Source organism: Mixophyes fleayi, chromosome 1 (assembly GCF_038048845.1).
Source record: "Mixophyes fleayi isolate aMixFle1 chromosome 1, aMixFle1.hap1, whole genome shotgun sequence".
Lineage (NCBI taxonomy): Eukaryota > Metazoa > Chordata > Amphibia > Anura > Limnodynastidae > Mixophyes > Mixophyes fleayi.
This window is the reverse complement of record NC_134402.1, coordinates 386,023,306-386,036,527: the sequence shown is the minus strand read 5'-3', so window position 1 is coordinate 386,036,527 and position 13,222 is coordinate 386,023,306. Positions and strand designations below refer to the sequence as shown.

The following is a 13,222-nucleotide window of genomic DNA, read 5'->3' as shown; positions in this document are numbered from 1 at the left end:
ACAATACTGGCCCTTCACATTGCAATACTGCGCATGATTTTGGCCAATTGGCCTGATATTGCCGTTTGTGTGGCTCCAATGCCCATCCTATAAAAATCAGTAGCATTATAATAGGGCACATTGGTAAGAGGCTGGTGCTTACTTACATCTGTAGCTAAATGTATAGAGTGATCTACTCCGATCTACTCCGATCTAGAAGCCAGCAGCAGGATCTCATTGTGCGTGGCCAGCTTTATTTCACTGAAGGAAATTGCATTAAGGCTCATCAAATAGTTTAGCATGGATTACAGAAAATAATTTCTTGTGTTTTATTTAGCCAATAACATTATATCTTTTATTTTTAAATTTCTGTCATGGGATTATTTGCACGTATTTTTGTATATGCTAAAATGAGTATTAACATAATGCATGACTTTGGTTTTCATAAGTACTGGCTTTTATACTCTACAATTATCATAATTGACTTACCATTGTCCACCAGTGTTATGTAGAGCAAGATATTGTAACTATTACACAACATAGAAGTAAAATACTAACAAGAAGCCTGTGTTTACTTTATTTGTATTCCCCGCTATCAGACCTAGATCTAAGTGTGTTACAGGTCACTCAATGTGTTTCACTATCTTCTGGTCATCTTCGTTTATAGTTTGTTTTCAAAGTTAAATAGTGTTACTACAGGACAAGAGCTGTAATGATTAACTGCACAACATTTATCTAATCTATTTGTCCTCAAGATCTATAAATAATTGGTTAAAAATGTAATGCTGATCTGTCTTGTTCTTGTTTTGTGTGTATTTGATAAATTGCAAATATCTACTGTATTTCCCCAAATTACTAGGGGGTCATTATGAACCACATAAAGTATGGGCAGCTCTACTTTTTGTATTTTTTTGGTGAACAATTGCTCCTATTTTAGTGCACAGTGAATACAGGTGCACCAACATAACATCTATAAATCGTCATTGTCCGTTTCCGCAGACGCTTTTTTTTAAATATGTTGCAGATTTGGTTGGTTACAGAAATGTGTGTGTCCTCAATGCACAGACCGCTTTTGTTTTTGAACCACCTCCTTTTAATTTGAAAGTGTTAGTTCTGTTTTCTTTTTTCCCTATAAGAATGATAAACAAAAGACTTGTTTGACCCTATATACAATATGGGGTTGATGCAGAGAGGGACTTTCAACATCGACAGGATTCATAGGCTTCCAAAGCCTAGACCGCGGCTTGAAAGAATCCCGCGCCATGAACTTTATCCAAACTAAATATTACAGTGAGAAAGCCAGAAAGTTGCTCGACGTAGCAAATTTGGTCCCATAACGAAAATACTCCACAAACTGGAAATTGACTATCGCTGAGCCTATTCCACCGAGTTGCTGGTTTATTGGAATTGCTGTATCGTTCCTGGCTTGCTGTAAATATCAGGATGATAGAAACGGAGTGGCACAGAAATGAGGGCTTTACCCACAATTCCTCCTGATGGTTACCTCTGCTCGACCTTGGTTACCCTGTGGGTCCTGGCTAGTCGCTTGCTCTCTGTATTGACTCCTACTGTCAGTATCTGGCAGGTGAGCTTCTCCTTGGCTGAGGTGTCTGTATCCTTGTTTCTGAAGAGAAGACCTGTTAGCGCCTTCTGCTAATGACTCGCACTTAGGTTCTGCCTCTTCAGGTTAAAAAGAGAGACAAATCAACATTACTCTCCTCAATTCCCACATCTCATACCTAGATGTAATTAATAAGGATTGCACATCTAAGAAGACTACTAAGGCTCTCAAAACCCTAAGGGAGAAGCTTATCTCCCTGACAATACATATAAAACGTGATTCTTTTCAATAAACGGTAAAATTCTTGTGTTAAAATTGTGTGCAAAAGGCTAAAACTGCAGGGAACGACAGACTCGCCCAAAGTCTCTACCTCCTACACCATTGGTCCACCTATTGATTGCACCGACAATTCCTCAGCACGACTACCCACACCGCTTCTAGGGGAGAAACCGCTATGATTATTGGAATGCATTGGCACAGAGTGGAAGGAAGGGGATGTATGAGTATAGCCAGAAGACGACATCCTGCACTCTACCACTATCACCGACACCTCTGTTTTGGTCTGCGCATGGGGCTAAGGGTATTTGGGACAGGGAAGTATCCTGGCTGAATACCCTACTTACCGATGTACTGGCCAGGGCCCCACCAAGATGAAGCCAGACAATGAACTCACTGGTTAATTGTCGTCTCTTCCTAACGGTCATCTGCAACTCCCAGGATTGTTGCTTAGAAAAAGGGGAGACCCAAAACAGCCCACCCACAAGACTGTCTACTGGTCCTATCAACGCTCTATGAGATTGTATGCTGAGCAACTTCAACTCTTAGGTGTAGCGAGATCAAATACACCCAATACAGACAACAGGTATTAATGGATACCAAAGGCCTACCTTTAATGGGGGTCTGACTTCTGGATCCATAAGGGGAATTACCTCAAAAAAATATACACAATACTGTAGGGACCACCACACAATTGCCACCTGAGTTTATTGCCACCTGAGTTTAGTGTTACAAGAGGGGACAGACTGGGCACAGTCTAAGAGTATATACTAACTGTGCCAGGCCTAATGCCAATCTGATCTCCACAGGCCTAGTGCCTGAATTATATGCCCACATGCTAATCCTGTATTTAAATTTATGCACCCCAAGCTATTGAGATGAAGTCCATTAGAACTTTGTTGCAATATTTAAGGCCCCATTTTTTTATAATTGGATAACATTGTAGTTGCGATCACCTACCCCTTATCCTCTCTAATTGCCCTTTGTAAATGTTTGATGGAATACATTCTAGTTTCTTATTTTAATCAGATTATTTCTAAGACTGAACAACATGTCTTCACTAAATATAAATTAGAACTGTGCGTGGCAATATAAAACTATTAAATATATAGATATTTAATTTCCCCTTTTATATTTCTGTCATTTTTAACCTTAATAATAATAATAATAATAATAGTAATAACCCTTTAATTAAATAAATTGCATCTATTACAACATTTGGAACTGTCATAAATTGGCAGAATAGTTACACACAAAAAGCTCCTAAAATATTATACCCTTTTCAAGCAAATTAATGTACCTGTCCTTACGCTCTGTAGAATTGCAAGCTCTTTTATTAAACATTAATGTGGTGGGGAATGCACCCAAGAGTTCCAGCGACACTGCTCAAAACCTTTCAGTAGCGACTCTCTTCCATCCTTTGAGATGAGTCCACGTACACCAAATGTGTACCTGACCAGCTTCTCCATTGCTCAGCCACACACTTGTTAGAGCATTGATCAAAATTGAGGAAGCTGCTCAATTACGATAACTTTTGAGGTCTCTAAAATTCCTCTGGCCAGTTCAACCTGGGCAATATCTTACTGTTCAATAACTCATTAAGGTGTGATATAACTGTTCAATGAAACATGAGCTATGCTCCTTGCCATTGATCTCTCTCCCACGTGAAGTATTTGCTTGTCATATTCCAGATCTGGATCTGAACATTTGGTTGCAGCTGGCATCTCTGAATTAAATGACCTTTACTATCTCCATTGTTTTACAGACCCACCATTAGCTTGGCATTTTATTTTCCAAGATATCTATTCAAATAGGTCAGGTCAGGTATACAAGTTCTTATGGAAGTTATGAAGCCAGCCCACAACCCCACAACAGGTCTCGCTGATTTAAATTATTTTATTGCTCGTCCTAGGGGCTGACTGGCAAACTTTAGTCCGAGGGGAAGACATAGCTCTGCAGTCTATGAGGAACATTTTAAAGGAAAAAAATGCAGGTAGTGCACTATATGGGACTGTCCTGGAGGACAGATGAACCCTTGCTCCCCAGCCCTGCCAGACCCTGTCTCCTCTCCAAATAAGGTTAAATTTCTAGATTGTATAAATTCCTCACTGCCCCTCCCCCCTTCCCCCAGATTTTGGGAAAACAGACCCTAATTTCCCTTTTGGATGCACCCTATCCTGTGCTACTGTGGTAAAATATCATTTTGACGCTTGGTCAACCTCATAATGTGCAAAACACATTGATGGTTTTCTGAAGCTTTTACTCTGCTGGTATTTAGACCCTCATGAGCTTTACAAAATGTTCCCAGAGACTTCACCCCTCCGTGCAGGGGAGCTGTGCCTGAAGGTGCAACTGTTATGGTGTAATGTGATTCAACATATTTCCAGTTTTACTACTTACCTCACACCCTTGGCTCTATTGCATAATTTCCATCCAATGCATGATAGTTCCCCGAGCTCCGTATTATCTTAGGTCTGGATATAAGAATAATCGTATTTATCAATATCTAGTTTAAGTAAATTGGGTTACAATAGATTTTAATAATCTTTCAAATTTGACAATTTAATGTTGGCCACATATGTGTGTCACATATGGCCGCATATGTTTGGGATTTACTGAATCCTTTTTAAGAAATAAAAATAGATATCAATAAATTGTAGTAAATGTTTTCATATATTTAATATGTGGCTCAACTCTTGGAGTTGAGTGGTTATATTTAGGTAGTACAGTTCCACCTAGTTGTTCTGATTCTTCTTACACCAGATCGGTGGGAACCTTCAGTCTTGTGACAGTGTCGCTACACCCGAAACTAGGAAGAATTGGTTTTCAGAGTATAATTCTATTGGGGCATTATACAATAATAAGATTGTTTGTTTATTTTTTTGCCTTTTTTATGGGTAAGCTTCATTTACCCAGACTCCAACACTCCTGGTTATCTCAATCTATGGTGGACTCTAATCTTTTGCAGGTTAATCTAAAACCAGTCAGGCTTCAATCTGTGCAAGATTACTTGGAATACAGTCTGGCAGCTGAAAGAAGGCGCATACGACTTTATCATGAAGATACCTATAATAATCTGATGGAGGATGGCTGTGCGCCTTATGGTTCGTCAGAAAACTTTATTGTACTAAATAATTACTAAGTGATAAAGAATACGCAAAAATGACTTGGTAATATAGTGGCACAACAATTGTTTTTGTATGCAGGAAATATTATAAATTAATAATAATTTTTTTATCAAAGGTCTAAAGTCTGACATATACAATTGTGATATTTGGTTGCCTGTGCAGTAACCTCAGTGTTGAGAATACAACTATTGTGGCATAAACATAGACAACATGAGGCTCATGTACAATTGGTCACACTAATACCCTGAACTTAAGAAGCAAATGACACGCATGAGAGTGAATTTATTTATGTATGTATGTTGTCCACCTGTACATCACTAGCATATGTACCAAGTTTACATCTGGCTTAACAAGTTGGTATACTTCTGCTCATGATGGTGTAGAGCAAGCAAAGGTATAGCAAAAAGAGATGGGATTTAATGGTGTAATATATGAAATTCTTATCCTATTTGTACACTATAAAATATATACGTGTGTAATGAAGTGTTTTATACAAAAGTCTCTCGCCGCTGTTAGCAAATAAGAGGGTCCCATTTACCATATCAGATTAAATTTAAATACAAACACATATACAAAATTCAAATAAATACAAATGTTGTTTTAACAATCAAATGTGAATCTTCACACAAGTGATCCTTCAGTTTTTTTGTTTTTTCTCTTTCCTTTACCTGAGTACATATAAACCTCTGAGCTTCCTGCAGAGAAATTGAGAGTCAACCTTCCTATACCTAGCCTCCGATGGCACGCCCTTTCCCTCCCCCATTCTGCCTCTCCAAACCTATGGAATGAAAGATGCAGGAATCAATGCAGTCTGCATATGGACGTATGCGTACCCATTTGTGGTGTACATGCTCAGTAGGTAAATGCAGCCAATCTGCATAAGCTATCTTATTTAGAGATGTCAGAGTAGGTCTAAAGTCGGTCCAATATTTGTTAGTGGTGTACCTATATTTTCATGACCTAATGCTCGCTACCAGTACAGTATTAGTAAAACATTTGAAAAGCAAATGGAGAATATATTAAAAGCACACATTTTAATGTGGTATTTAATCCTACATTTTAATCCCTTGGTACCTATGTGAATGAGACCTAGATGTATTCCTTCCATTAAACACTTAGAATTTTGAATCTACATCTTTTGTTTCCCCCATTACATACAGTACATTGATTATGGGTTGTGTTTCTGTTCCAGACACAGACTGGGAAAATGACAAGAATAAAATCTCTACAGACTGTACTCTAGTGGAGAGCATAGAACTGGTCCTCCCACCTCATGCAAACCATCAAGGAAATACATTTGGAGGACAGATCATGGCGTGGATGGAAACTGTAGCTAATATATCTGCAAGGTCATTATAAGATCAATTTGGGAAACAATCTTAAAAAAAAAAACTGTTGTAATTTGTGACATGTTTTCTTATGGTCTTGTTAGAGAGTTAACATTAACAGAAATAGTATAATTGTCAAAATAAAAAATTTTCACAGCTAGCTTTTAGATTGTATCAAAGTTTTGCATAGCATGAGAAACAAATAACAAACATTTGAACATTAATAGGATAAAGAATCAATGTCCTGGTTTAGAAGTACTGCTCCTTACTGCAGACAAGAAGATCTTTCAGAAGACTCCGCCGAGAGGTGGAGCTTAGAGATAGACATGGCAGACTCTAGATGCCAGAATATTGAGCTTTGTTCATGTTTCAGCATCTTGCTTCTGACTGACCTGAATGTGCATGGAGTTTGTTCCCCTCTCCTACCCATTGACCTACATTGCCTTACCTGACTCTTCTGGTGATTGCAAAGTGTCTGTTTAAATTATTCCAGCTTTGCACAGCTGATCACACAAAGAGCCTGTTTGCTGGATACAAATATTCTGTCAGGTAATACAGGCACTCCTATTGTAACTACATAGGTGTACCAGATTGTTAGGATGGTCCTTGATGTGGGTCTAAGTCAGCAATTGCTAACGGTTCCTTCAAAACTGGATTACAATCTAATAGTTCAGCGTGTTTTATTTTATTTGTACAAGACTTCCTAACAAGTAAATAAATCCTAATACAATTCTATCAAAATACACAATAACAATAAATTATATGCCATAAAAACCATATATACCACTGGGACATAGGACCTACGATCTCACCACCCTGGCTATTCCCAAACACGTCCGATCTTGGAAGCCAAGCATGGTGGAGCTAAGTTAGACTACCTGAGAACACCTGGTAGGGTAGGGACACTGTCCCCTCATGTACACCAGGAAGACCAATGACCATAAAAATGCCAAAAAGTGTCCTCAGTGATACCGCACCTGGGGCACTCCGAAGAGGTGTGCAGTCCCATCGCATACATGTTGGCTTTTGGTAAGTATACTCTGTGTACAATGTAAAAATGGATCTGCTGCAACCTAAGACAAGATGTGGCATGTCTAGTACTTCCCACCACCATATTCCACTCCTCATCAGAAAGAACCCCTAGATCGGTTTCCCATTTTATTCTGAGCAGATCTAATCCTCTCGCGAACACCTGAGGTAACAATGAGGCATAGAGAACAGAAACAGACCCTACAGATCGTAATATATTTTTAATCAGCGAATCTGACATATGAAGCAAATATTCAAGAAACTGGGCATTCAGTGCATGTCTCAGCTGCAGATACTGGAAGAATTGGTTGTTGGGTAATGGGAAGGTCGCTCTCAATTGTTCATATGTAGCTAATTGACTGTTTATATATATATATATATATATATATATATATATATATATAATTATAAAAGCCTAGCGGCGTGTGTTAGTCTGTGTGTGGAAAAAAAAACAAACAAGCTGCAGCGCCACATGCTGGGCGGAGTTATACACTGACCTACTAAATTCTTAGCATTATCTAATATATAAAAGTAAAAGCCTAGCGGCGTGTGTTAGTGTGTGTGTGTGGAAAAAACTATTTTCTCAGAAAGGACTCATCCAATTGACCTGAAATTTGGTATACTGACATTATTTGACAAAAAAATTAGAATAGTGAAGTCAGTTAACTTGCATCATCCCCCCTTCCCCCCGTGGGAGGGGTAGTAAAGGCTAAATTTACAAGTTGAGGGGTCAAATTCATTTTCGTGAGGTAATGTTACCTCATAAACACACATTAAAAAGGGCGCTTGCGTCGGGAAGTAACGCTCTTCCCCTGAGGAGGCCTGGGCTAGGCCCAAATGCATGACAAGAACCTTTTTAACACCTTAAGTAGTTTGACTTGACTAGAATGCATGAGTATTATGCACGGGTTAACTTGTATGTATGTGTGTATATGTATGTATGTGTGTATATGTGTATATATATATATATTGACCAATGGCATGAATTCCCGCATCCTTCCACATCATTGAACCCTCCAACCCCACCAGCTCAAAGATTCTGATTCAGTCATTTCTTATACCCCATTCATGCTGCACCAAAATCCCGGGTTTTTGCCGGGGCGAGCTCAAACGACCCGGGTCTTGGTGCAGTATGAATGGTACAAGTCAAAAATCCCGGGTCTAAAAACCCGGGTCTTCAACCCGGGATTTATCGAGGGGTAATTCCCGGGTCGGACCCGGGTTGCCTGCACTATGAATGGCGCAACCCAGGTTTTTCAACCCGGGTTGCACAGAAAACAAGCTGATTGGCTGTCTGCCTGTCTCTGGAGGATGATGTCATCGGTAATGTGGTAAACAATCACCACCCACTTTTGCATCATCTTTATGCGTCAAAAAACCAGTCACCTTTCAATGACATCACCATTTTTCAGCCAATGAAAACTGCTCTGGTGATGAGTCCCACAAATTGACAGGACACAGACTTGTGTAGTATGAATGGGGTCAACCCGGGAAATTCCCGGGCCCGAGGTGCAGTATGAATGGTGTTTCTGAGCTGGGACGCTCCGAGCCCCGGCAAAAACCTGGCTTGAAAAACCCGGGATATTGCCGGGACGGCAGTATGAAAGCGGTATAACTGTAGGCTCCACCTCCTGATGGAATCTTCTGAATGTTAACCTCTTCTTGCCTGCAAGGAACAGTAGTATAATCTAATTATTATGTATCATGAAAACATAGAAAATCAGGAAACTGTATATGAGTATAGACTTGTTTGGGTTTTCGGTTTATTAAGTATTATCAAAATCTGCAACATTCACATTGTAGGCAAAATGTACGCCTTTATTTGAAATGTTGCATTTATTTATCATCATTAGCTTTGGCTGCTTAGTACAAAAAAGAACGAACAACAGTAAACCTTATTCAGTCTTATTGATAATGTGCAACCTATCAGTCCTTATGTGGACTTTTCGTTATGCTCTCCTCACCGTTTCATCACCTGCATTGGGATATATACTATTTTTCACCCAAGTGTTCCAGCTGTTCCATTTTTCATTGACTGTTTACTAACAACACCAAAATGAGTAATTCATCCAGAACTCATGTTCTCGGTATTGTTTTAATTTATACATTTGTTGAAGGTATTAAAATCATGCTAAACGTAAGTACATAAAGAGCACGGTGGCTTAGTGGTTAGCACTTCTGCTTCACAGCACTGGGGTCATGAGCAGGCGCGGGCTGGCATAGTACAACCCGGGGGGCACACAGACGGCCGCATCACATGACATGCGATGCGGCCGCGTCATTGGACGCGGCCGCATCGCGTGTCATGTGATGCGGCCGTCTGTGCGCTGACGTGGCCGCTTCTCGTGTCATAAGATGCGGCCGCGGGTCAAAATGAGGTGATTTTTCATTCCAGGAGCAGCCATTCAGGCCCTAACAGCGCTGAAACCGAGCGGCCCGGGGGACCTATGCCCCCTGCCCAGCCCGTCCCTGGTCATGAGTTCAATTCCCGACCATGGCCTTATCTGTGTGGAGTTTGTATGTTCTCCCCGTGTTTGCGTGGGTTCCCTCCGGGTGCTCCGGTTTCCTCCCACTCTCCAAAAACATACTAGTAGGTTAATTGGCTGCTAACAAATTGACCTCTAGTCTGTGTGACTGTGTGTGTGTGTGTGTGTGTGTGTGTGCATGATGATGATGATGATCCCTAGAATGACTCTGGAATTACTACAAGCCCAAAACGTTCACTCTGCCTGCAGGTTTTTGCCTTTCAAATGGTCACAGAACTCCTGAGTGGCTTATTATATACTTATAACTTACAGTAGCATGGTACATTTATGTAATTACATTGCTCCCTTACTGTTTCAGTGTACTTGGTGAAACCAATTTATTCTTAGTGCCTATCTGTTCTAAGTAAATAGTTGTGGGTTAATTTCTATTATATAATACAATAGAATATGGCTGTTGCTATTATCAGGATGTCCTATTCTATTCCTAAGAAAGTCACCTGACTCCTTCTTTTTGTATTTTATTTCTCACAGCCGTCTGTGTCGCACACATGCAATTCTGAAGTCTGTGGACATGTTCAAGTTTCGAGGCCCTTCCACTGTAGGGGATCGACTGGTGTTCCGGGCCGTTGTAAATAACACGTTTCAAAAAAGGTAACCCTAAAAACACTGGGCAGTGACTTCTGACCTCTTCAATTGTGCTTCTAAAATTGGAAGTGTGTATTTAATGGGCTGGTTTTCTACTGGCGGTTGTCGGTCTCCATCTTCAATTTTCAGTATCTAAGATTTTCTGTAACCAAAGAGCATAATGGAAATAAAAGTATATACTAATGTAATGCTGAAAATATAATTATAGATATTCAGTGCAACAAATGTATAAAGGTATGGGATATCTTAATCGGAAACACATTATCCAGAAAGAAGAAAAGAAAGCAATTGATTTTTATGGGTAATGTCACAACTACACATGGTCGCTGTGAGGTTTTCCTATTTTCTTTAGTCACTGTATGGAGCACTGCTAGATAATTTACTGAGGAAGTGTGGAGAAAATCGGGGGTAATTATTAAATGCAATTTTGGTTATGCCGCTAGGCTTTCTGATTATCCAGAAAACCTGACGTCCCATGCGTCCCAGATAACAGATCACAGGCCTGTATAATTCACAATGTTGTTGCTGGTAATGACTATAACAGTTCTAGTTATTTCTCGTAACGCCTGTTGACTTTGGAGTTTTAGAGCAGTGTGAGAGGTCCTGGTTCTACTTTCACACACTTGCAAAGTTTCCTGTGCACAATGTTTTTGCTTTAATTTAACTCTGTTAACATTATGTCTTCAATTGAAGATTTAAATGGTAGCAGGGTGAATTGGGCACAACTGTTGATTTCCTCTTATGTTCCAGGAGGATATTAACAAAATAGGCTGTTTGTGAAGCCTGGAACAGACTGGAGAATCAATAACATATTTGTCAATGTATTTAGAGGCTGTAGTTGGGACTTGAAATGTTCATCTAGAAATACATTATGTTCGGCTGTATGTAGGAAGACCAATTGTCCATTTGTTGCAGAACACAGCTGCTCAGAATCGAGAAGGGGAGATTTTATTTTGGCACGAGTTGCTGGCCTTAGGCAGTGATATATATTTATTTATTTATTTTTATTATATCTGTATTTTTCCATAGTTAACAAAATTTAGCATCTAATGAGGTCAGCGTCACCCAGGATACTGTCTTGGCAGGCTTTGCAGTGCTACAATACCCATGTCACATTTGATTAAAACCTACTCATTTTGCTTTAATACTTCTCTGCAATAAATATTTACTGATATGGGGGACAAATGTTTAAATCCTTGCGCTGTCCCTGGAAATTTAACTACAGTCACTATGTTTTATAGGTTTAGTGGCCTTTTTAAAGTACATATGCTGAATTCCTAATGTTGTTTTGTTCTCCATACAGTGTTGAGGTTGGTGTTCGCGTGGAAGCTTATAACTGTGGGGAGTGGACCGAGTGTAGGTCACGACACATTAACAGCGCTTTCTTGATTTACCAAGCCCTTGATGCCAGCAACGAGTACATAGTGTTCCCCAGAGTCAAAGCCTCCACAAAGGTGAGATTCACTATAGATGCATAATAAATAGCTGTGTGTTCTGCAAAGGTAAATCCCAATATCCACGTGTTCTGTAAGTTTTTAAACTTAAGCTTAATTATCCCATCTTAAATTTGGGTCCACTCTGCTACCAAAAGGTGCAACGATGAAACCAATGTGCTGCCATCAAAGAAATTACAATGTATGTTCAATGTCCAACTTGGCACTGTGAGATCCATGTGAAAAGAATGTTCTATTTCAAAGCATTTATCTCCTTTTGGTCTTATAAATTTGTTACCAAATCAAAGTATTACATTCTAATGGCTGCATATGTTTGATAAATGTATGGTGTCACTGAGTTCAGGATGTGAAGAAAATAAAGATGTACAGTTGTATGGAATAAATCTGGGTAGTAGACAAAAAATGAATCCCGTGGGTAAATGAGGGGCATAAAGCACATTGACCTTAACACATGTGATAAACAAGCACACAACATCCCAGCATGGTCGGGGTCATGTATATAAAGGTTGAACAGCCCTGGATAAAAAAGTATAGAAGCAATGGCTACTCACACCACCAGACCAATCAAATGTGCACTGAGGATAAGTAAAAATATATATTTATTTTTATTTACTCTATAAAAACATAACAATAAAAAATAAATAAAACACACACACACACTAACTATAAATTTGTCTCCATGTTTACAAAATGTTCAGCAAATTAACAATGTCAGATAATTGTCCCATATTATTAAAATACACTGGTTGGAGAATAGCATAGGTAGTTTTGTCAATTTATTTAACATAACCAATCCCCACTCGCCCCATTTTCATAGCAGTAACACCTCTTTCCTCTGTTTCTCAATGGTCCTCCCTCAGCCTTTTATATCAGGTAAGTCACGCATCTATTCCTGCTAATTTCCCTAATGTCTCCTTAAGCTGTTCTCTTGCAAGCCATGTTGGATATTTAAATGTAGTCATTAAATGTTGCCGTTCTTGTTGTGAATAAATTGCTAAAGTAAAGCCTTTCCATTTCTTAAATAAATAAAAATAAATGTTTTCTGTTATGTTCTTTATGGCTCTCGGCATCCAATTTCTCCATTAGCAGCAGTTGGTTTTAGCATCTCACTTAATTCCACTTCCTTAGGGAGAAAGGTTTGTAACCATTTCTTTGTGATACATTCTAGCTGCCAGCAAAGACTTATGAACAAATAACCAAGTTATTTTGCCTTGTTCAATGTGCTCAGAGGAACAATAAATAAAGACGAACAACATCGGGTCATTAGATAATTCTATCAATGTAATTGTCTTTAAATATCAACATACTGTTCCAAAAACACTGGTTACTTGGATAA

The 13,222-nt window shown here is 39.2% G+C and overlaps 2 protein-coding genes across 2 annotated transcripts in view; both read left to right on the top strand.

Moving 5' to 3' along the window:
- The window catches only part of LOC142097997 (uncharacterized), a 1,069,021-nt gene that overhangs the window by 1,017,888 nt on the left and 37,911 nt on the right, over positions 1-13,222 (top strand). The gene's annotated exons all lie outside the window — the stretch shown is intronic.
- The window catches only part of ACOT12 (acyl-CoA thioesterase 12), a 40,433-nt gene that overhangs the window by 9,548 nt on the left and 17,663 nt on the right, over positions 1-13,222 (top strand). The window contains exons 6-9 of the mRNA XM_075180255.1: positions 4,785-4,920; positions 6,137-6,293; positions 10,319-10,438; positions 11,736-11,886. Of these exons, the coding sequence (XP_075036356.1) occupies positions 4,785-4,920; positions 6,137-6,293; positions 10,319-10,438; positions 11,736-11,886 (564 nt within the window). The remainder of the gene's footprint in view (positions 1-4,784; positions 4,921-6,136; positions 6,294-10,318; positions 10,439-11,735; positions 11,887-13,222) is intronic.